General features: G+C 41.9%; 1 protein-coding gene across 3 annotated transcripts in view; it reads left to right on the top strand.

The window, feature by feature from the left end:
- WDR33 (WD repeat domain 33) overlaps nt 1–25,834 on the top strand; it is a 635,894-nt gene that overhangs the window by 269,360 nt on the left and 340,700 nt on the right. For all 3 annotated transcript variants that reach the window (XM_053709945.1, XM_053709944.1, XM_053709943.1), the window contains exon 9: nt 6,556–6,710. In XM_053709945.1, coding sequence (XP_053565920.1) covers nt 6,556–6,710 — 155 coding nt within the window. The remainder of the gene's footprint in view (nt 1–6,555; nt 6,711–25,834) is intronic.

Raw genomic sequence — 25,834 nt, 5'->3', positions numbered from 1 at the left:
TATCGGATCGGGCCCCAGACCTTTTGATGTCAGACAAATGCTGTCTGATCCTTTCTCTGACTTCTCTAGAGGTACACCCTACATTTTGCTTATTTGTGCAAGTACACCATATGACATATATGGCATTTTTAGTTCTACAGTTTACACATGATTTCAGATTGTATTGTTTCTGTGGAGAGGGATTGAAAAATAACTCCTCTCTGTATGAATGAACAAGGAATACAAGCGCTATATCCACATCTAAACATACCTTTTGCATCTAGCCAGGAGCTTTGTAGCTCTTTTAGTGGGTAGAATGCTAGGTGAAATCTTGTTACCTATGGTAACCCCTCTCCTATAGGAGAATCTGCATACTTGCTCTATTGTCCTCACTAGACCATCATCGGCCCGAAGCATGGGCAAATATTTCTGGATAATTTTACATATATCATCGTAGTCAGATGAATATTGCGTAACAAAAGTTACACATTCCGAAATTATTTTGTTCATGCTCGGTGTTTTAGATCTTGGTTTGTCCAATAATAGTCTTTCTCTCTAGACTGTCAACTTCTAGTTTGGCTTTGCTTATTACTACTTTTTTATATCCTCTTTATTCCAGCCTCTTTATTAGATCATGGCTTCGAGTAGTATAGTCTGAGTTATTGGAATAATTCCTTAGGTGTATGTATGTAGGTGTATGTATGTATGTGTATGTATATATATATATGTGTATGTATATATATATGTATGTATATGTGTATATATATGTATGTATATGTGTATATATATGTATATGTGTATATATATGTATATGTGTATATATATGTATATGTGTATATATATGTATATGTGTATATATATGCATATGTATATGTGTATGTATATGTGTATATATATGTATGTGTATATATATGTATATGTGTATGTATATGTGTATGTATATGTATATGTGTATGTATATGTGTGTATGTATATGTGTGTATGTATATGTGTGTATGTATATGTGTATATGTGTATGTATATATATATATATGTATGTATATATATATATGTATGTATATATATATATATATGTATATATATACACACACACAGGTGGTCCTCGTTTTACAACGGTTCAATTTACACCGTTTTGGAATAACAACCTTTTTTTCCAGTCCACTTGTGTTGCAGCAAAGCCAAGCAAGCTGAAATTAATCAGTTTTAACCAGACCTGAGCTATCGAGCAGATTTCAAACGAACAAGATCTTCCTGTCTATAAATCAGTCCAGATTGGAATGCATAGAAAGAACTGTTTGCCGAAAAATGCAAGTGAAGTCTGTGTTGTGTGATTATTTTATTAGGTTTATAATGCTGTTTAGCATTTAAAGTCTTCATTTCAAAGCTTTAAAAATAATGTATTAGCTGTTACTTATGACAATTTTGAGAGGGGCCTGGAACCTATCTCCCTCCCTTCCCATTGACTTACATTATAAACTGGGTTTCAATTTACAACGGATTTGATTTACAACCATTCCTTCTGGAACCTAACCCCGGCATAAACTGAGGGCTACCTGTGTGTGTATGTATGTATGTATATATAAATTTGAAACAGATTGCACTCCAAGCTAACTAGTATTCCAATGCCCTGGGTGCTGCAAAAGAGGCATACAAAGCATAGAGACAAAGCGCACTCCTAGGATCCTTATTTAAATACTTTTAATGATGAACGTTTTCGGACGCACAACGTCCGTCCTCAGACCAAAAAGATATTACATAGTACTTACCCCAACACCTCTTAAATGTGACTAACAATCAGTGTGAACCGGCCGGACCAACACGCTCTCCCGAGTAGCTCCGCCCCCGGCGGGTGACGTCATCAGCCCGGGCAACGTGAGTCCGGTCAGTACAGTGTATACATAAGTGCACCCTAAATAATAAAACAATAAGACAGAAAGTGAGCATGATGTAAATCAACAAAACACAGTCCTTACAGAATACTGTATATATGGGAGAAATATTGATTGGTTGTGCGTACTGTCCAAAGCGCCACGATCGGTTGTCATAGCAACCGTTAACAACAAAACTTGTTAGGCACATGATAGTAAAACAACCAATGATAGAACCCCAAATACCTCGCAATTTTTTATATCAAATCGAAGCAGTTTAAGACATAAAGGGGGGAAAAAAGGACTTACAAGTTGTTATAATATGTCATCAGCTCTACGTTATAATCAAAGAAAAAAAGCAAAAACGCTGGATGATCATGTGACCCTACCAGGGCCAATCTGATTAGACCCCAGAGCTGAGAATATATACAAATGTAGTCATAACAATATGAATGTGTCATAACTTTAAACATATATACTATATTCATATACCAGACACAGCAAATATATATATACACACGCCAAAACTCAGCGTAGAAAAACAAACAATAAATAACAAAATTGCCAAAAATTGCAAAAAGATTGCAAAACATAGCAAAAGAAATAGCATTTAATAGTTATAATAACAACATGTATGGATGTCATTACAGCATGTGCATATCAAAAGAGTCAAAGTTGGACATAAACATAAAATAAAGAATTATTATAATTATGCAAATACTCTAAGACATCTCATCCATGTGTACCTGCAGAGTATTTGATAGCATAACACCAGGATCAGATACACTTAAGGTGAAGACTATATATGGATTATGGCTCTCATTATTAATTTATTTCTTTATGCATCAATGAACTCTCCAAGTGCCAATTCTGTATATATCACCCTCGTAAGGTTATTATGTCCTGGACGTAATGACAATAAACAGAAAGCTGTTATAGGAAGGCCTGCCAATACAAATGGTTGTTTAGACCTTTGGGTGTCAATGTTTGTAAATTGTACGTCCATCTTGCTTCCTTCTGCAGTAATATTGTGTTGCGATCACCTCCCCTGGACAATGGTGGCACATGATCGATTATAGTATATTTCAAATCGGATACCCTGTGCTGTCACTGCTGGAAATGTCTGGTAACAGGTTGCTCCGAGTTGCCCTGCTTGAGTGCAGATCTAATTGCAGATCGGTGGTTTGCCATGCGGGTACGTAGATCATCAACCGTCTTTCCAACGTAATATAGGCCACACGGGCAATGGAGTAAATAGACTGTGTGTAGTCGTACACATAAGCCTATATTTGTGTTTAAATATTTTCCTCTTGTAAGGATGTGTGAATGAGGGACCTGTAATTAGCCCTCCACAAGTTGTGCAACCCAAACATCTATAGACTCCAGGTTTGTTAGTATCCAACCATGTGTACTTTTTGTATGCTTGTTGTGGATCTGTCTGGACTAGGTGGTCTCTCAAAGATCTTGCCCTTTTGTAGCCTATTCTTGGTGGAGGTGAATTCAGAAGGGGCAGCGTATTGTCACTGCTAATAATCTCCCAATTCTTCTTGATTGCTGAAGCCATACTATTCTTGTCACCCGTATAGGTGGTGACAAACGTCATCCTATTCTCTTCTTTTCTTGGTGTTCTTTGGATGTCATTCAGCACCATTTCACATTGTTTCTTAAGTAATTTGGTCGGATATTGGCGGGCTTCAAAACGGATTTTCATTTCTGATAATTGGCCCAATTTATTGTCCTCTTCTGAATTGATCCTGGTCACTCTCTGTAATTGTGACTTGGGTAGGGCCCTTTTTAAGGCTGGTGGGTGACAGCTTGTGAAATGTAACAAAGCTTTGCGATCCGTCTCTTTGCGGAACAAGGTAGTTTCTAGCTTGTTGTTGTTCTTGTATATCCTTACATCCAGAAAGTCTATCTGGTGTAGATCATTTTGAATTGTAAAGCCTCATTAGCTACATTCAATTGGATAAGCCAGTCTTCCAATTGGGCAACACTCCCACTCCAAATCAAAAAAAGGTCATCTATATATCGTTTGAAGACCCTTATGTGTTCATCTCTGAACAGATCCGTCCCAAGTTCTTCAAAAATGGCCATAAAGAGGTTCGCGTACGAAGGGGCCACATTGGACCCCATCGCTGTTCCCATTAGTTGAAGATAAAACTTACTTTCGAACCTAAAGTAGTTCTTACTTAGACAAAATTCTAACAGGTGTAGTAAAAGTTCAGCTGGTGGACCTACATAAGGGTATCTAGCCAACTGTTTTGAAATAGCCTGCATCCCCTGCTGGTGTGGAATCAGTGTATAGCGATGTTACATCCAAAGTAACTAATAGATCTGTTGGCTGGATATTATCCATGTTCTTCAGTAATGATAATAGAGAGGCTGAGTCTTTTAAATAAGATGGCATATTCATAACTATGGGTTGTAAGAAGTTGTCCACAAACGTGGCCAAGGGTTGTAGGACCGAGCCTATTGCTGACACAATAGGCCTCCCAGGTGGTTTTTCTAACCGTTTATGTATCTTTGGGAGGGTATAGAGCACAGGAATTCTTGGATGTTCACAGTTGTTTTGTCCAGTAAGTTCTGTGTATGGACCATATGTAAATATTCGTCAATTTTCTTTTTAAAGAGCATAGTGGGAACCTGTGATAACTGTTTGTAGGTCTTACCATCCTCCAATTGTGATAAAATTTCTTCTTTATACTCTCCATAGTTTAGTAAAACTATTGCCCCACCTTTATCCGCTTCACGAATAATTAGGTTCTTATCAGTAGTGAGAGACCTTAGAGCAGCCCATTCAGACCTGGAGAAGTTGTTGAATGTATCATTTTGGTGATCATGGACCGACTGTTCCATTTCCTTCATACTCAATCTCATATATGTATTGATACTTGAGTTTGTGGATTGAGGAGTATATTTGGACTTCCTCCTAAATAGAGTACGTTCTTCACAATTCGTATGGAACTTTTCTTTTAGCAATAGTTGTCTGGAACTTTTTGGAATCAATGTATAGGTCAAAAGAATCTGTTTTAGTGGTGGGGATGAAGGTGAGGCCCTTGTTTAGAACTTGAGTCTCCACAGTGGTTAAATTGTGATCACTAAGATAGACCACAATATTCTCTTCCATTATCTTGTTGGCATCAGGGGTGGTTTTTTCTTTATATCCGCCTCTCCGGATTTTTGTTCTCTTCCTGACAAGTTTTTTGACCTAGTAGTCACACCACTAGGTTGTTCCATTTGGATTGGCAGGCCTTCCTATAACAGCTTTCTGTTTGTCATTACGTCCAGGACATAATAACCTTACGAGGGTGATATATACAGAATTGGCACTTGGAGAGTTCATTGATGCATAAAGAAATAAATTAATAATGAGAGCCATAATCCATATATAGTCTTCACCTTAAGTGTATCTGATCCTGGTGTTATGCTATCAAATACTCTGCAGGTACACATGGATGAGATGTCTTAGAGTATTTGCATAATTATAATAATTCTTTATTTTATGTTTATGTCCAACTTTGACTCTTTTGATATGCACATGCTGTAATGACATCCATACATGTTGTTATTATAACTATTAAATGCTATTTCTTTTGCTATGTTTTGCAATCTTTTTGCAATTTTTGGCAATTTTGTTATTTATTGTTTGTTTTTCTACGCTGAGTTTTGGCGTGTGTATATATATTTGCTGTGTCTGGTATATGAATATAGTATATATGTTTAAAGTTATGACACATTCATATTGTTATGACTACATTTGTATATATTCTCAGCTCTGGGGTCTAATCAGATTGGCCCTGGTAGGGTCACATGATCATCCAGCGTTTTTGCTTTTTTTCTTTGATTATAACGTAGAGCTGATGACATATTATAACAACTTGTAAGTCCTTTTTTCCCCCCTTTATGTCTTAAACTGCTTCGATTTGATATAAAAAATTGCGAGGTATTTGGGGTTCTATCATTGGTTGTTTTACTGTCATGTGCCTAACAAGTTTTGTTGTTAACGGTTGCTATGACAACCGATCGTGGCGCTTTGGACAGTACACACAACCAATCAATATTTCTCCCATATATACAGTATTCTGTAAGGACTGTGTTTTGTTGATTTACATCATGCTCACTTTCTGTCTTATTGTTTTATTATTTAGGGTGCACTTATGTATACATTGTACTGACCGGACTCACGTTGCCTGGGCTGATGACGTCACCCGCCGGGGGCGGAGCTACTCGGGAGAGCGTGTTGGTCCGGCCGGTTCACACTGATTGTTAGTCACATTTAAGAGGTGTTGGGGTAAGTACTATGTAATATCTTTTTGGTCTGAGGACGGACGTTGTGCGTCTGAAAACGTTCATCATTAAAAGTATTTGAATAAGGATCCTAGGAGTGCGCTTTGTCTCTATGCTTTATATATATATATATATATATATATATATGTGTGTGTGTGTATGTAGATGTATATATGTATATGTGTGTGTGTATATGTATATATTCCTGGTAAAATATTTACCTTCCTGGTAAAATATTTTATTTATATATATATATATATATATATATATATATATATATATATATATATATATATATATATATATATATATGTGTATGTGTAGATGTGTGTGTTTATGTATGTATGTATATATATATATATAAACTTTATATTGGTATTGATGTTTGGTGTCATGTTCTTTTTCTGCTTTCTTAATCTAGACATGCTCACAAAAACACAGTAATGGAAGTAAAGTGGAACTTGAATGGAAACTGGCTGCTCACTGCATCTCGAGATCACCTCTGCAAACTGTTTGATATTCGCAACCTTAGAGAAGAGCTACAGGTCTTCCGAGGCCATAAAAAAGAAGCAACAGGTCAGAATTTTGTTTCATATTGAGTTAATGTATGAATCTAAAAATATTTTTTTTCTCCAACATAGGTGTGTCCGGTCCACGGCGTCATCCTTACTTGTGGGATATTCTCTTCCCCAACAGGAAATGGCAAAGAGCCCAGCAAAGCTGGTCACATGATCCCTCCTAGGCTCCGCCTACCCCAGTCATTCTCTTTGCCGTTGTACAGGCAACATCTCCACGGAGATGGCTTAGAGTTTTTTAGTGTTTAACTTTTGCTTCTTCTGAGGCTGTTTTTGGGAGAAAGGTTTTGCAAGCCGTGGTGCCTTCCATTTAGGTGACCTGATTTGCTCCCTCCCTTCATCCGTGTCCTAAAGCTTTGGTATTGGTTCCCACAAGTAAGGATGACGCCGTGGACCGGACACACCTATGTTGGAGAAAACAGAATTTATGTTTACCTGATAAATTACTTTCTCCAACGGTGTGTCCGGTCCACGGCCCGCCCTGGTTTTTTAATCAGGTCTGATAATTTATTTTCTTTTACTACAGTCACCACGGTATCATATGGTTTCTCCTATGCAAATATTCCTCCTTAACGTCGGTCGAATGACTGGGGTAGGCGGAGCCTAGGAGGGATCATGTGACCAGCTTTGCTGGGCTCTTTGCCATTTCCTGTTGGGGAAGAGAATATCCCACAAGTAAGGATGACGCCGTGGACCGGACACACCGTTGGAGAAAGTAATTTATCAGGTAAACATAAATTCTGTTTTTGTGCTCTTACTTTGCCCACCCTTACAATCATTAATCCATAAAGCAGCTTGACCGGATTGACGGAAACACTAACCACACCCATTTTGTGGCCTGGATTGCTTCAACAGTCTCTCCCTTTATCCTCTGGGCAAGGATGGGCATTATTTTAAATCTTAAAGGGACACTGAACCCTATTTTTTTCTTTCGTGATTCAGATAGAGCATGAAATTTTAAGCAACTTTCGAATTTACTCCTATTATCAAATTTTCTTCATTCTCTTTGTATCTTTATTTGAAATGCAAGAATGTAAGTTTGGATGCCGGCCCATTTTTGGTGATCAACCTGGGTTCTTCTTGCCGATTTGTAGATACATTCATCCACCAATAAAGTGCTGTCCATAGTCTGAACCAAAAAAAGCTTAGATGTCTTTTTTCAAATAAAGATAGCAAGAGAATGAAGAAAATTTAATAGGAGTAAATTATAAAGTTGCTTAAAATTGCTTGCTCTATCTGAATCACGAAAGAAAAAAATTGGGTTCAGTGTCCCTTTAAGCTTATATTTATTTCTTTTTATCAGCTCTTCAATATTTAAAGAGTGTGTAAATAGCTCCTAATTCATGTTGCTCTTAAGCATTTATAGATTTAGCAATTGGAGTAAATCCCACATTGTAAGTATCATCCTCAAAGTAAAGCATGCTTGGGCTTTTACATTTGATGGAGCAAAAATGACAGCTATTGTTTAAAAACTGGAATAAAAAAAAAAGCTTGATCGAAACTTGAGGTATAATTGTACAGGTTATTCAGTAGACAGAGTGTGCAGTTAAGGGAAAACGTGACCACGGGGTGCAAATGATAGTTTAAAGAGGTTTTTTTCTTTCATTAAAAGGTAAGTTGCATATGTACTGCAATGTTTGATATACATTGCAGAAAAATCTAATCTTTACTGTCACTCTATTGGAAAGATCCACAAAAAGCCTTACAGAGATAAAATAAGTTTTGCATTTATTGTCCTTTTATCAAAGAATATCTTTTCTTTTATAAGATACGACAAGTCCACGGATTCATCCTTTACTTGTGGGAAATTATCCTCCTGCTAACAGTAAGTGGCAAAGAGCAGCACAGCAGAGCTGTCTATATAGCTCCTCCCTTGACTCCACCCCCCCAGTCATTCTCTTTGCCTACTCTAAGTAATAGGAAGGGTAAAGTGAAAGAGGTGATAAAATGTTAGTTTTTATTTTCTTCAAGCAAGACTTTTTCTCCAACATAGGTGTGTCCGGTCCACGGCGTCATCCTTACTTGTGGGATATTCTCTTCCCCAACAGGAAATGGCAAAGAGCCCAGCAAAGCTGGTCACATGATCCCTCCTAGGCTCCGCCTACCCCAGTCATTCTCTTTGCCGTTGTACAGGCAACATCTCCACGGAGATGGCTTAGAGTTTTTTAGTGTTTAACTGTAGTTTTTATTATTCAATCAAGAGTTTGTTATTTTTAAATAGTGCTGGTATGTACTATTTACTCTGAAACAGAAAAGAGATGAAGATTTCTGTTTGTAAGAGGAAAATGATTTTAGCAACCGTTACTAAAATCCATGGCTGTTCCACACAGGACTGTTGAGAGGAATTAACTTCAGTTGGGGGAACAGTGAGCAGTCTTTTGCTGCTTGAGGTATGACACATTCTAACAAGACGATGTAATGCTGGAAGCTGTCATTTTCCCTATGGGATCCGGTAAGCCATTTTTATTCAGACAGTAAATAAGGGCTTCACAAGGGCTTATTAAGACTGTAGACATTTTCTGGGCTAAATCGATTCATATATTACACATATTTAGCCTTGAGGAATCATTTAATCTGGGTATTTTGGTGAGGGGAGTAAGCATGGTACTGCATCATTCCCTCCTTCGTCTACACGAGTCTTGCCCACTCAGGAGGCCCCTAGTACATCTAGCGCGCCAATACTCCTTACTATGCAACAATTAACGGCTGTAATGGATAATTCTATCAAAAACATTTTAGCCAAAATGCCCACTTATCAGCGTAAGCGCGACTGCTCTGTTTTAGACACTGAAGAGCATGAGGACGCTGATGATAATGGTTCTGAAATGCCCCTACACCAGTCTGAGGGGGCCAGGGAGGTTTTGTCTGAGGGAGAAATTTCAGATTCAGGGAAAATTTCTCAACAAGCTGAACCCGATGTGATTACATTTAAATTTAAGTTGGAACATCTCCGCGCTCTGCTTAAGGAGGTATTATCCACTCTGGATGATTGTGAGAATTTGATCATCCCAGAGAAACTATGTAAAATGGACAAGTTCCTAGAGGTCCCGGGGCTCCCAGAAGCTTTTCCTATACCCAAGCGGGTGGCGGACATTGTAAATAAAGAATGGGAAAGGCCCGGTATACCTTTCGTCCCTCCCCCCATATTTAAAAAATTGTTTCCTATGGTCGACCCCAGAAAGGACTTATGGCAGACAGTCCCCAAGGTCGAGGGAGCGGTTTCTACTTTAAACAAACGCACCACTATACCCATAGAAGATAGTTGTGCTTTCAAAGATCCTATGGATAAAAAATGAGAAGGTTTGCTTAAAAAGATGTTTGTTCAGCAGGGTTACCTTCTACAACCAATTTCATGCATTGTCCCTGTCACTACAGCCGCGTGTTTCTGGTTCGATGAGCTAGTAAAGGCGATCGATAGTGATTCTCCTCCTTATGAGGAGATTATGGACAGAATCCGTGCTCTCAAATTGGCTAATTCTTTCACCCTAGACGCCACTTTGCAATTGGCTAGGTTAGCGGCAAAGAATTCTGGGTTTGCTATTGTGGCGCGCAGAGCGCTTTGGTTGAAATCTTGGTCAGCTGATGCGTCTTCCAAGAACAAACTCCTTAACATTCCTTTCAAGGGGAAAACGCTGTTTGGCCCTGACTTGAAAGAGATTATCTCTGATATCACTGGGGGTAAGGGCCACGCCCTTCCTCAGGATAGGTCTTTCAAGGCCAAAAATAAACCTAATTTCTCCAACATAGGTGTGTCCGGTCCACGGCGTCATCCTTACTTGTGGGATATTCTCTTCCCCAACAGGAAATGGCAAAGAGCCCAGCAAAGCTGGTCACATGATCCCTCCTAGGCTCCGCCTACCCCAGTCATTCTCTTTGCCGTTGTACAGGCAACATCTCCACGGAGATGGCTTAGAGTTTTTTAGTGTTTAACTGTAGTTTCTTCTGTTATGTGTGATCAGTCCACGGGTCATCATTACTTCTGGGATATAACTCCTCCCCAACAGGAAATGCAAGAGGATTCACCCAGCAGAGCTGTATATAGCTCCTCCCCTCTACGTCAGTCCCAGTCATTCTCTTGCACCCAACGACTAGATAGGATGTGTGAGAGGACTATGGTGATTATACTTAGTTTCTCCAACATAGGTGTGTCCGGTCCACGGCGTCATCCTTACTTGTGGGATATTCTCTTCCCCAACAGGAAATGGCAAAGAGCCCAGCAAAGCTGGTCACATGATCCCTCCTAGGCTCCGCCTACCCCAGTCATTCTCTTTGCCGTTGTACAGGCAACATCTCCACGGAGATGGCTTAGAGTTTTTTAGTGTTTAACTGTAGTTTTTCATTATTCAATCAAGAGTTTGTTATTTTCAAATAGTGCTGGTACGTACTATTTACTCAGAAACAGAAAAGAGATGAAGAATTCTGTTTGTATGAGGAAAATGATTTTAGCAACCGTAACTAAAATCCATGGCTGTTCCACACAGGACTGTTGAGAGCAATTAACTTCAGTTGGGGGAACAGAGTGCAGTCTCTTACTGCTTGAGGTATGACACATTCTAACAAGACGATGTAATGCTGGAAGCTGTCATTTTCCCTATGGGATCCGGTAAGCCATGTTTATTACGATTGTAAATAAGGGCTTCACAAGGGCTTATTTAAACTGTAGACCTTTTCTGGGCTAAATCGATTGATTATTAACACATATTTAGCCTTGAGGAATCATTTTATCTGGGTATTTTGATATAATAATATCGGCAGGCACTGTTTTAGACACCTTATTCTTTAGGGGCTTTCCCAAAGCATAGGCAGAGTCTCATTTTCGCGCCGGTGTTGCGCACTTGTTTTTGAGAGGCATGGCATGCAGTCGCATGTGAGAGGAGCTCTGATACTTATAAAGGACTTCTGAAGGCGTCATTTGGTATCGTATTCCCCTTTGGGTTTGGTTGGGTCTCAGCAAAGCAGATACCAGGGACTGTAAAGGGGTTAAAGCTTAAAACGGCTCCGGTTCCGTTATTTTAAGGGTTAAAGCTTCCAAAATTGGTGTGCAATATTTTCAAAGCTTTAAGACGCTGTGGTGAAAATTTGGTGAATTTTGAACAATTCCTTCATGTTTTTTCGCAATTGCAGTAATAAAGTGTGTTCAGTTTAAAATTTAAAGTGACAGTAACGGTTTTATTTTAAAACGTTTTTTGTACTTTCTGATCAAGTTTATGCCTGTTTAACATGTCTGAGCTACCAGATAGACTGTGTTCTGAATGTGGGGAAGCCAGAATTCCTATTCATTTAAATAAATGTGATTTATGTGATAATGACAATGATGCCCAAGATGATTCCTCAAGTGAGGGGAGTAAGCATGGTACTGCATCATTCCCTCCTTCGTCTACACGAGTCTTGCCCACTCAGGAGGCCCCTAGTACATCTAGCGCGCCAATACTCCTTACTATGCAACAATTAACGGCTGTAATGGATAATTCTGTCAAAAACATTTTAGCCAAAATGAACCCTTGTCAGCGTAAGCGTGGCTGCTCTGTTTTAGTTACTGAAGAGCATGACGACGCTGATATTAATATCTCTGAAGGGCCCCTAACCCAATCTGAGGGGGCCAGGGAGGTTTTGTCTGAGGGAGAAATTACTGATTTAGGGAACATTTCTCAGCAGGCTGAATCTGATGTGATTACATTTAAATTTAAATTGGAACATCTCCGCATTTTGCTTAAGGAGGTATTATCCACTCTGGATGATTGTGAAAATTTAGTCATCCCAGAGAAACTATGTAAAATGGACAAGTTCTTAGAGGTGCCGGGGCTCCCAGAAGCTTTTCCTATACCCAAGCGGGTGGCGGACATTGTTAATAAAGAATGGGAAAGGCCCGGTATTCCTTTCGTCCCTCCCCCCATATTTAAAAAATTGTTTCCTATGGTCGACCCTAGAAAGGACTTATGGCAGTCAGTCCCCAAGGTCGAGGGAGCGGTTTCTACTTTAAACAAACGCACCACTATTCCCATAGAGGATAGTTGTGCTTTCAAAGATCCTATGGATAAAAAATTAGAAGGTTTGCTTAAAAAGATGTTTGTTCAGCAGGGTTACCTTCTACAACCCATTTCATGCATTGTCCCTGTCACTACTGCCGCATATTTCTGGTTTGATGAACTGCTTAAGGTGCTCGATAGTGACTCTCCTCCTTATGAGGAGATTATGGACAGAATCAATGCTCTCAAATTGGCTAATTCTTTCACTCTAGACGCCTCTTTGCAATTGGCTAAGTTAGCGGCTAAGAACTCTGGGTTTGCTATTGTGGCGCGCAGAGCGCTTTGGTTGAAATCTTGGTCGGCTGATGCGTCTTCCAAGAACAAGCTACTAAACATTCCTTTCAAGGGGAAAACGTTGTTTGGTCCTGACTTGAAAGAGATTATCTCTGATATCACTGGGGGTAAGGGCCACGCCCTTCCTCAGGATCGGCCTTTCAAGGCAAAAAATAGACCTAATTTTCGTCCCTTTCGTAAAAACGGACCAGCCCAAGGTGCTACGTCCTCTAAGCAAGAGGGTAATTCTTCTCAGGCCAAGCCAGCTTGGAGACCAATGCAAGGCTGGAACAAGGGAAAGCAGGCCAAGAAACCTGCCACTGCTACCAAGACAGCATGAAATATTGGCCCCCGATCCGGGACCGGATCTGGTGGGGGGCAGACTCTCTCTCTTCGCTCAGGCTTGGGCAAGAGATGTTCTGGATCCTTGGGCGCTAGAAATAGTCTCCCAGGGTTATCTTCTGGAATTCAAGGGACTTCCCCCAAGGGGGAGGTTCCACAGGTCGCAGTTGTCTTCAGACCACATAAAAAGACAGGCGTTCTTACATTGTGTAGAAGACCTGTTAAAAATGGGAGTGATTCATCCTGTTCCATTAAGAGAACAAGGGATGGGGTTCTACTCCAATCTGTTCATAGTTCCCAAAAAAGAGGGAACGTTCAGACCAATCCTAGATCTCAAGATCTTAAACAAATTTCTCAAGGTCCCATCGTTCAAGATGGAAACCATTCGAACTATCCTTCCTTCCATCCAGGAAGGTCAATTCATGACCACGGTGGATTTAAAGGATGCGTATCTACATATTCCTATCCACAAGGAACATCATCGGTTCCTAAGGTTTGCATTCCTGGACAAACATTACCAGTTCGTGGCGCTTCCTTTCGGATTAGCCACTGCTCCAAGGATTTTCACAAAGGTACTAGGGTCCCTTCTAGCGGTGCTAAGACCCAGGGGCATTGCAGTAGTACCTTACCTGGACGACATTCTGATTCAAGCGTCGTCCCTTCCTCAAGCAAAGGCTCACACGGACATTGTCCTGGCCTTTCTCAGATCTCACGGCTGGAAAGTGAACGTGGAAAAGAGTTCTCTATCCCCGTCAACAAGGGTTCCCTTCTTGGGAACAATTATAGACTCCTTAGAAATGAGGATCTTTCTAACAGAGGCCAGAAAAACAAAGCTTCTGGACTCTTGTCGGATACTTCATTCCGTTCCTCTTCCTTCCATAGCTCAGTGCATGGAAGTGATCGGGTTGATGGTGGCGGCGATGGACATAGTTCCTTTTGCGCGCATTCATCTAAGACCATTACAACTGTGCATGCTCAGTCAGTGGAATGGGGACTATACAGACTTGTCTCCGAAGATACAAGTAAATCAGAAGACCAGAGACTCACTCCGTTGGTGGCTGTCCCTGGACAATCTGTCTCAAGGGATGATGTTCCACAGACCAGAGTGGGTCATTGTCACGACCGACGCCAGTCTGATAGGCTGGGGCGCGGTCTGGGGATCCCTGAAAGCTCAGGGTCTTTGGTCTCGGGAAGAATCTCTTCTACCGATAAATATTCTGGAACTGAGAGCGATATTCAATGCGCTCCAGGCCTGGCCCCAGCTTGCGAGGACCAGGTTCATTCGGTTTCAATCAGACAACATGACGACTGTTGCGTACATCAACCATCAGGGGGGAACAAGGAGTTCCCTAGCGATGGAAGAAGTAACCAAAATTATTCTTTGGGCGGAGTCTCACTCCTGCCACCTGTCTGCTATCCACATCCCAGGAGTGGAAAATTGGGAAGCGGATTTTCTGAGTCGTCAGACATTGCATCCGGGGGAGTGGGAACTCCATCCGGAAATCTTTGCCCAAGTCACTCACCTGTGGGGCATTCCAGACATGGATCTGATGGCCTCTCGTCAGAACTTCAAAGTTCCTTGCTACGGGGCCAGATCCAGGGATCCGAAGGCGGCTCTAGTGGATGCACTAGTAGCACCTTGGACCTTCAAACTAGCTTATGTGTTCCCGCCATTTCCTCTCATCCCCAGGCTGATAGCCAGGATCAAGCAGGAGAGGGCGTCGGTGATTTTGATAGCTCCTGCGTGGCCACGCAGGACTTGGTATGCAGATCTGGTGAATATGTCATCGGCTCCACCTTGGAAGCTACCTTTGAGACGAGACCTTCTTGTTCAGGGTCCGTTCGAACATCCGAATCTGGTTTCACTCCAGCTGACTGCGTGGAGATTGAACGCTTGATTTTATCGAAGCGAGGGTTCTCAGATTCTGTGATCGATACTCTTGTTCAGGCCAGAAAGCCTGTGACTAGAAAGATTTACCACAAAATTTGGAAAAAATATATCTGTTGGTGTGAATCTAAAGGATTCCCTTGGGACAAGGTTAAGATTCCTAGGATTCTATCCTTCCTTCAAGAAGGATTGGAAAAAGGATTATCGGCAAGTTCCCTGAAGGGACAGATTTCTGCCTTGTCGGTATTACTTCACAAAAAGCTGGCAGCTGTGCCAGATGTTCAAGCCTTTGTTCAGGCTCTGGTTAGAATCAAGCCTGTTTACAAACCTTTGACTCCTCCTTGGAGTCTCAATTTAGTTCTTTCAGTTCTTCAGGGGGTTCCGTTTGAACCCTTACATTCCGTTGATATTAAGTTATTATCTTGGAAAGTTTTGTTTTTAGTTGCGATTTCTTCTGCTAGAAGAGTCTCAGAATTATCTGCTCTGCAGTGTTCTCCTCCTTATCTGGTGTTCCATGCAGATAAGGTGGTTTTACGTACTAAACCTGGTTTTCTTCCAAAAGTTGTTTCTAACAAAAACATTAACCAGGAGATTATCGTACCTTCTCTGTGTCCAAAACCAGTTTCAAAGAAGGAACGTTTGTTGCACAATTTGGATGTTGTTCGCGCTCTAAAATTCTATTTAGATGCTACAAAGGATTTTAGACAAACATCTTCCTTGTTTGTTGTTTATTCAGGTAAAAGGAGAGGTCAAAAAGCAACTTCTACCTCTCTCTCTTTTTGGATTAAAAGCATCATCAGATTGGCTTACGAGACTGCCGGACGGCAGCCTCCCGAAAGAATCACAGCTCATTCCACTAGGGCTGTGGCTTCCACATGGGCCTTCAAGAACGAGGCTTCTGTTGATCAGATATGTAGGGCAGCGACTTGGTCTTCACTGCACACTTTTACCAAATTTTACAAGTTTGATACTTTTGCTTCTTCTGAGGCTATTTTTGGGAGAAAGGTTTTGCAAGCCGTGGTGCCTTCCATTTAGGTGACCTGATTTGCTCCCTCCCTTCATCCGTGTCCTAAAGCTTTGGTATTGGTTCCCACAAGTAAGGATGACGCCGTGGACCGGACACACCTATGTTGGAGAAAACAGAATTTATGTTTACCTGATAAATTTCTTTCTCCAACGGTGTGTCCGGTCCACGGCCCGCCCTGGTTTTTTTAATCAGGTCTGATATTTTATTTTCTTTAACTACAGTCACCACGGTACCATATGGTTTCTCCTATGCAAATATTCCTCCTTAACGTCGGTCGAATGACTGGGGTAGGCGGAGCCTAGGAGGGATCATGTGACCAGCTTTGCTGGGCTCTTTGCCATTTCCTGTTGGGGAAGAGAATATCCCACAAGTAAGGATGACGCCGTGGACCGGACACACCGTTGGAGAAAGAAATTTATCAGGTAAACATAAATTCTGTTTTTTATGACTTCAATCAAAAGTTTGTTATTTTACAATAGCACCGGAGCGTGTTATTACTTCTCTGGCAGAGTTTGAGGAAGAATCTGCCAGAGTTTTTTACTATGATTTTATCCGGAGTTGTTAAGATCATATTGCTGTTCTCGGCCATCTGAGGGAGGTAAAGGCTTCAGATCAGGGGACAGCGGGCAGATGAATCTGCATTGAGGTATGTAGCAGTTTTTATTTTCTGAATGGAATTGATGAGAAAATCCTGCCATACCGTTAAAATGACATGTATGTATACACTTCAGTATTCTGGGGATGGTATTTCACCGGAACTACTCTGTTAAAGGTCACTAATCCTTTTAATAACTATTTATCATGTAAACGTTTTTGCTGGAATGTAGAATCGTTTACATTGCTGAGGTACTGTGTGAATAAATATTTGGGCATTATTTACCACTTGGCAGCCTTTTTTACTTTTATTTGTGACAGTTTCGTTTCTCTTCACTGCTGTGTGGGAGAGGGAGGGGCCGTTTTTGGCGCTCTTTGCTACGCATCAAAAAATTCCAGTCAGTTACTTTTATATTTCCTGCATGATCCGGTTCATCTCTGACAGATCTCAGGGGTCTTCAAACTTCTTTGAAGGGAGGTAAATTCTCTCAGCAGAGCTGTGAGAATTCTTATAGTGACTGTGAATAAAAACGTTGCTTTGCATTTTTTATGTCAAATTTAATTAGTGTTATTTTACTAATGGGAACAAGCCTTTGCTAAAAGTTGTGTTGTTTTAAAGTTTGATGCTATAACTGTTTTTCAGTTCATTATTTCAACTGTCATTTAATCGTTTAGTACCTCTTTGAGGCACAGTACGTTTTTGCTAAAAAAGATTATAACCAAGTTGTAAGTTTTTTTGCTAGTGTGTTAAACATGTCTGACTCAGAGGAAGATATCTGTGTCATTTGTTCCAATGCCAAGGTGGAGCCCAATAGAAATTTATGTACTAACTGTATTGATGCTACTTTAAATAAAAGTCAATCTGTACAATGTGAACAAATTTCACCAAACAGCGAGGGGAGAGTTATGCCGACTAACTCGCCTCACGCGGCAGTACCTGCATCTCCCGCCCGGGAGGTGCGTGATATTATGGCGCCTAGTACATCTGGGCGGCCATTACAGATAACATTACAAGATATGGCTACTGTTATGACTGAAGTTTTGTCTAAATTACCAGAACTAAGAGGCAAGCGTGATCACTCTGGGGTGAGAACAGAGTGCGCTGACAATACTAGGGCCATGTCTGATACTGTGTCACAGCTCGCAGAGCATGAGGACGGAGAGCTTCATTCTGTGGGTGACGGTTCTGATCCAAACAGATTGGATTCAGATATTTCAAATTTTAAATTTAAATTGGAAAACCTCCGTGTATTACTAGGGGAGGTCTTAGCAGCTCTTAATGATTGTAACACCGTTGCAATACCAGAGAAACTGTGTAGGTTGGATAAATACTTTGCGGTACCGGCGAGTACTGACGTTTTTCCTATACCTAAGAGACTAACTGAAATTGTTACTAAGGAGTGGGATAGACCCGGTGTGCCGTTCTCACCCCCTCCAATATTTAGAAAGATGTTTCCAATAGACGCCACCACTCGGGACTTATGGCAAACGGTCCCTAAGGTGGAGGGAGCAGTTTCTACTTTAGCTAAGCGTACCACTATCCCGGTGGAGGATAGCTGTGCTTTTTCAGATCCAATGGATAAAAAATTAGAGGGTTACCTTAAGAAAATGTTTGTTCAACAAGGTTTTATATTGCAACCCCTTGCATGTATCGCGCCGATTACGGCTGCGGCAGCATTTTGGATTGAGTCTCTGGAAGAGAACCTTAGTTCATCTACGCTAGACGACATTACGGACAGGCTTAGAGTCCTTAAACTAGCTAATTCTTTCATTTCGGAGGCCGTAGTACATTTAACCAAACTTACGGCTAAGAATTCAGGATTCGCCATACAGGCACGTAGGGCGCTGTGGCTAAAATCCTGGTCAGCCGATGTTACTTCTAAGTCCAAATTACTTAATATACCTTTCAAGGGGCAGTCTTTATTTGGGCCCGGTTTGAAAGAAATTATCGCTGACATTACAGGGGGTAAGGGCCACGCCCTACCTCAAGACAAAGCCAAAGCTAAGGCTAGACAGTCTAATTTTCGTCCCTTTCGGAATTTCAAAACAGGAGCAGCATCAACCTCCACTGCACCAAAACAGGAGGGAGCTGTTGCTCGTTACAGGCAAGGCTGGAAGCCTAACCAGTCCTGGAACAAGAGCAAGCAGGCCAGGAAACCTGCTGCTGCCCCAAAGACAGCATGAATCGAGAGCCCCCGATCCGGGACCGGATCTAGTGGGGGGCAGACTTTCTCTCTTCGCCCAGGCCTGGGCAAGAGATGTTCAGGATCCCTGGGCACTAGAGATCATATCTCAGGGATACCTTCTAGACTTCAAATTATCTCCCCCAAGAGGGAGATTTCATCTGTCAAGGTTGTCAACAAACCAGATAAAGAAAGAGGCGTTTCTACGCTGTGTACAAGATCTGTTATTAATGGGAGTGATCCATCCGGTTCCGCGGTCGGAACAAGGACAAGGGTTCTACTCAAACCTGTTTGTGGTTCCCAAAAAAGAGGGAACTTTCAGGCCAATCTTAGATTTAAAGATTCTAAACAAATTCCTAAGAGTTCCATCCTTCAAAATGGAAACTATTCGGACAATCTTACCCATGATCCAAAAGGGTCAGTACATGACCACAGTGGATTTAAAAGATGCTTACCTTCACATACCGATCCACAAAGATCATCACCGGTATCTAAGGTTTGCCTTCTTAGACAGGCACTACCAGTTTGTAGCTCTTCCATTCGGATTGGCTACGGCTCCAAGAATCTTCACAAAGGTTCTGGGTGCCCTTCTGGCGGTACTAAGACCGCGAGGGATTTCGGTAGCTCCGTACCTAGACGACATTCTAATACAAGCTTCAAGCTTTCAGACTGCCAAGTCTCATACAGAGTTAGTTCTGGCATTTCTAAGGTCGCATGGATGGAAAGTGAACGAAAAGAAGAGTTCTCTTTTTCCTCTCACAAGAGTTCCATTCTTGGGGACTCTTATAGATTCTGTAGAAATGAAGATTTACCTGACAGAAGACAGGTTAACAAAGCTTCAAAATGCATGCCGTGTCCTTCATTCCATTCAACACCCGTCAGTAGCTCAATGCATGGAGGTGATCGGCTTAATGGTAGCGGCAATGGACATAGTACCTTTTGCACGCCTACACCTCAGACCGCTGCAATTGTGCATGCTAAGTCAGTGGAATGGGGATTACTCAGATTTGTCCCCTACTCTGAATCTGAATCAAGAGACCAGAAATTCTCTTCTATGGTGGCTTTATCGGCCACACCTGTCCAGGGGGATGCCATTCAGCAGGCCAGACTGGACAATTGTAACAACAGACGCCAGCCTACTAGGTTGGGGCGCTGTCTGGAATTCTCTGAAGGCTCAGGGACTATGGAATCAGGAGGAGAGTCTCCTTCCAATAAACATTCTGGAATTGAGAGCAGTTCTCAATGCCCTTCTGGCTTGGCCCCAATTAACAACTCGGGGGTTCATCAGGTTTCAGTCGGACAACATCACGACTGTAGCTTACATCAACCATCAGGGAGGGACAAGAAGCTCCCTAGCAATGATGGAAGTATCAAAGATAATTCGCTGGGCAGAGTCTCACTCTTGCCACTTGTCAGCAATCCACATCCCGGGAGTGGAGAACTGGGAGGCGGATTTCTTGAGTCGACAGACTTTTCATCCGGGGGAGTGGGAACTTCATCCGGAGGTCTTTGCCCAAATACTTCGACGTTGGGGCAAACCAGAGATAGATCTCATGGCGTCTCGCCAGAACGCCAAACTTCCTCACTACGGGTCCAGATCCAGGGATCCGGGAGCGGTTCTGATAGATGCTTTGACAGCACCTTGGAACTTCGGGATGGCTTATGTGTTTCCACCCCTCCCGCTGCTTCCTCGATTGATTGCCAAAATCAAACAGGAGAGAGCATCAGTGATTCTAATAGCGCCTGCATGGCCACGCAGGACTTGGTATGCAGATCTAGTGGACATGTCATCCTGTCCGCCTTGGTCTCTACCTCTAAGACAGGACCTTCTGATACAGGGTCCATTCAGACATCAAAATCTAAATTCTCTGAAGCTGACTGCTTGGAAATTGAACGCTTGATTTTATCAAAACGTGGTTTTTCTGAGTCGGTTATTGATACCCTGATACAGGCTAGGAAGCCTGTTACCAGAAGGATTTACCATAAAATATGGCGTAAATACCTATACTGGTGCGAATCCAAAGGTTACTCCTGGAGTAAGGTTAGGATCGCTAGGATATTGTCTTTTCTTCAAGAAGGTTTAGAAAAGGGTTTATCAGCTAGTTCATTAAAGGGACAGATTTCAGCTCTGTCCATCTTGTTACACAGGCGTCTGTCAGAAAATCCAGACGTCCAGGCTTTTTGTCAGGCTTTAGCTAGGATCAAGCCTGTGTTTAAAGCTGTTGCTCCGCCATGGAGTTTAAACTTAGTTCTTAACGTTTTACAAGGTGTTCCGTTTGAACCCCTTCATTCCATTGATATAAAATTGTTATCTTGGAAAGTTCTGTTTTTAATGGCTATTTCCTCGGCTCGAAGAGTCTCTGAGTTATCAGCCTTACATTGTGATTCTCCTTATCTGATTTTTCACTCAGACAAGGTAGTTCTGCGTACTAAACCTGGGTTCTTACCTAAGGTAGTCACTAACAGGAATATCAATCAAGAGATTGTTGTTCCATCCTTGTGTCCAAATCCTTCTTCAAAGAAGGAACGTCTTCTACACAATCTGGATGTAGTTCGTGCCCTCAAGTTCTACTTGCAGGCAACTAAAGATTTTCGCCAAACTTCTTCCCTGTTTGTCGTTTATTCTGGACAGAGGAGAGGTCAAAAAGCTTCTGCTACCTCTCTCTCTTTTTGGCTTCGTAGCATAATACGTTTAGCCTATGAGACTGCTGGACAGCAGCCTCCTGAAAGAATTACAGCCCACTCCACTAGAGCTGTGGCTTCCACTTGGGCCTTTAAGAATGAGGCCTCTGTTGAACAGATTTGCAAGGCTGCAACTTGGTCTTCGCTTCATACTTTTTCCAAATTTTACAAATTTGACACTTTTGCTTCTTCGGAGGCTATTTTTGGGAGAAAGGTTCTTCAGGCAGTGGTTCCTTCTGTATAATGAGCCTGCCTATCCCTCCCGTCATCCGTGTACTTTTGCTTTGGTATTGGTATCCCAGAAGTAATGATGACCCGTGGACTGATCACACATAACAGAAGAAAACATAATTTATGCTTACCTGATAAATTCCTTTCTTCTGTTGTGTGATCAGTCCACGGCCCGCCCTGTTTTAAGGCAGGTAAATATTTTTTAAATTATACTCCAGTCACCACTTCACCCTTGGTTACTCCTTTCTCGTTGATTCTTGGTCGAATGACTGGGACTGACGTAGAGGGGAGGAGCTATATACAGCTCTGCTGGGTGAATCCTCTTGCATTTCCTGTTGGGGAGGAGTTATATCCCAGAAGTAATGATGACCCGTGGACTGATCACACAACAGAAGAAAGGAATTTATCAGGTAAGCATAAATTATGTTTTTTATTATTCAATCAAGAGTTTGTTATTTTTAAATAGTGCTGGTATGTACTATTTACTCAGAAACAGAAAAGAGATGAAGATTTCTGTTTGTATGAGGAAAATGATTTTAGCAACCGTCACTAAAATCCATGGCTGTTCCACACAGGACTGTTGAGAGCAATTAACTTCAGTTGGGGGAACAGTGAGCAGTCTCTTGCTGCTTGAGGTATGACACATTCTAACAAGACGATGTAATGCTGGAAGCTGTCATTTTCCCTATGGGATCCGGTAAGCCATGTTTATTAAGATCGTAAATAAGGGCTTCACAAGGGCTTATTAAGACTGTAGACTTTTTCTGGGCTAAATCGATTCATTATTAACACATATTTAGCCTTGAGGAATCATTTATTCTGGGTATTTTGATATAATAATATCGGCAGGCACTGTTTTAGACACCTTATTCTTTAGGGGCTTTCCCAAATCATAGGCAGAGCCTCATTTTCGCGCCGGTGTTGCGCACTTGTTTTTGAGAGGCATGACATGCAGTCGCATGTGAGAGGAGCTCTGATACTTAGAAAAGACTTTCTGAAGGCGTCATTTGGTATCGTATTCCCCTTTGGGCTTGGTTGGGTCTCAGCAAAGCAGATACCAGGGACTGTAAAGGGGTTAAAGTTAAAAACGGCTCCGGTTCCGTTATTTTAAGGGTTAAAGCTTCCAAATTTGGTGTGCAATACTTTTAAGGCTTTAAGACACTGTGGTGAAAATTTGGTGAATTTTGAACAATTCCTTCATGTTTTTTCGCAATTGCAGTAATAAAGTGTGTTCAGTTTAAAATTTAAAGTGACAGTAACGGTTTTATTTTAAAACGTTTTTTGTACTTTGTTATCAAGTTTATGCCTGTTTAACATGTCTGAACTACCAGATAGACTGTGTTCTGAATGTGGGGAAGCCAGAATTCCTATTCATTTAAATAAATGTGATTTATGTGACAATGACAATGATGCCCAAGATGATTCCTCAAGTGAGGGGAGTAAGCATGGTACTGCATCATTCCCTCCTTCGTCTACACGAGTCTTGCCCACTCAGGAGGCCCCTAGTACATCTAGCGCGCCAATACTCCTTACTATGCAACAATTAACGGCTGTAATGGATAATTCTGTCAAAAACATTTTAGCCAAAATGAACACTTATCAGCGTAAGCGCGACTGCTCTGTTTTAGATACTGAAGAGCATGACGACGCTGATAATAATGGTTCTGAAGGGCCCCTAACCCAGTCTGATGGGGCCAGGGAGGTTTTGTCTGAGGGAGAAATTACTGATTCAGGGAACATTTCTCAACAAGCTGAACCTGATGTGATTACGTTTAAATTTAAGTTGGAACATCTCCGCATTCTGCTTAAGGAGGTATTATCCACTCTGGATGATTGTGACAAGTTGGTCATCCCAGAGAAACTATGTAAAATGGACAAGTTCCTAGAGGTCCCGGGGCTCCCAGAAGCTTTTCCTATACCCAAGCGGGTGGCGGACATTGTTAATAAAGAATGGGAAAGGCCCGGTATTCCTTTCGTCCCTCCCCCCATATTTAAAAAATTGTTTCCTATGGTCGACCCCAGAAAGGACTTATGGCAGACAGTCCCCAAGGTCGAGGGAGCGGTTTCCACTTTAAACAAACGCACCACTATACCCATAGAGGATAGTTGTGCTTTCAAAGATCCTATGGATAAAAAATTAGAAGGTTTACTAAAAAAGATGTTTGTTCAGCAGGGTTACCTTCTACAACCAATTTCATGCATTGTCCCTGTAGCTACAGCCGCATGTTTCTGGTTCGATGAGCTGATAAAGGCGGTCGATAGTGATTCTCCTCCTTATGAGGAGATTATGGACAGAATCAATGCTCTCAAATTGGCTAATTCTTTCACCCTAGACGCCACTTTGCAATTGGCTAGGTTAGCGGCTAAGAATTCTGGGTTTGCTATTGTGGCGCGCAGAGCGCTTTGGTTGAAATCTTGGTCAGCTGATGCGTCTTCCAAGAACAAGCTACTTAACATTCCTTTCAAGGGGAAAACGCTGTTTGGCCCTGACTTGAAAGAGATTATCTCTGATATCACTGGGGGTAAGGGCCACGCCCTTCCTCAGGATCGGCCTTTCAAGGCAAAAAATAAACCTAATTTTCGTCCCTTTCGTAGAAATGGACCAGCCCAAAGTGCTACGTCCTCTAAGCAAGAGGGTAATACTTCTCAAGCCAAGCCAGCTTGGAGACCAATGCAAGGCTGGAACAAGGGAAAGCAGGCCAAGAAATCTGCCACTGCTACCAAGACAGCATGAAATGTTGGCCCCCGATCCGGGACCGGATCTGGTGGGGGGCAGACTCTCTCTCTTCGCTCAGGCTTGGGCAAGAGATGTTCTGGATCCTTGGGCGCTAGAAATAGTCTCCCAAGGTTATCTTCTGGAATTCAAGGGGCTTCCCCCAAGGGGGAGGTTCCACAGGTCTCAGTTGTCTTCAGACCACATAAAAAGACAGGCATTCTTACATTGTGTAGAAGACCTGTTAAAAATGGGAGTGATTCATCCTGTTCCATTAAGAGAACAAGGGATGGGGTTCTACTCCAATCTGTTCATAGTTCCCAAAAAAGAGGGAACGTTCAGACCAATCTTGGATCTCAAGATCTTAAACAAGTTTCTCAAGGTTCCATCGTTCAAGATGGAAACCATTCGAACTATTCTTCCTTCCATCCAGGAAGGTCAATTCATGACCACAGTGGATTTAAAGGATGCGTATCTACATATTCCTATCCACAAGGAACATCATCGGTTCCTAAGGTTCGCATTCCTGGACATGCATTACCAGTTCGTGGCGCTTCCTTTCGGATTAGCCACTGCTCCAAGGATTTTCACAAAGGTACTAGGGTCCCTTCTAGCTGTGCTAAGACCAAGGGGCATTGCTGTAGTACCTTACTTGGACGACATTCTGATTCAAGCGTCGTCCCTTCCTCAAGCAAAGGCTCACACGGACATTGTCCTGGCCTTTCTCAGATCTCACGGATGGAAAGTGAACGTGGAAAAGAGTTCTCTATCTCCGTCAACAAGGGTTCCCTTCTTGGGAACAATAATAGACTCCTTAGAAATGAGGATTTTTCTGACAGAGGCCAGAAAAACAAAACTTCTAGACTCTTGTCGGATACTTCATTCCGTTCCTCTTCCTTCCATAGCGCAGTGCATGGAAGTGATCGGTTTGATGGTAGCGGCAATGGACATAGTTCCTTTTGCGCGCATTCATCTAAGACCATTACAACTGTGCATGCTCAGTCAGTGGAATGGGGACTATACAGACTTGTCTCCGAAGATACAAGTAAATCAGAGGACCAGAGACTCACTCCGTTGGTGGCTGTCCCTGGACAACCTGTCACAAGGGATGACATTCCGCAGACCGGAGTGGGTCATCGTCACGACCGACGCCAGTCTGATGGGCT

Source organism: Bombina bombina, chromosome 4, assembly GCF_027579735.1.
Source record: "Bombina bombina isolate aBomBom1 chromosome 4, aBomBom1.pri, whole genome shotgun sequence".
Lineage (NCBI taxonomy): Eukaryota > Metazoa > Chordata > Amphibia > Anura > Bombinatoridae > Bombina > Bombina bombina.
This window is presented reverse-complemented; position numbering and strand designations above follow the sequence as displayed.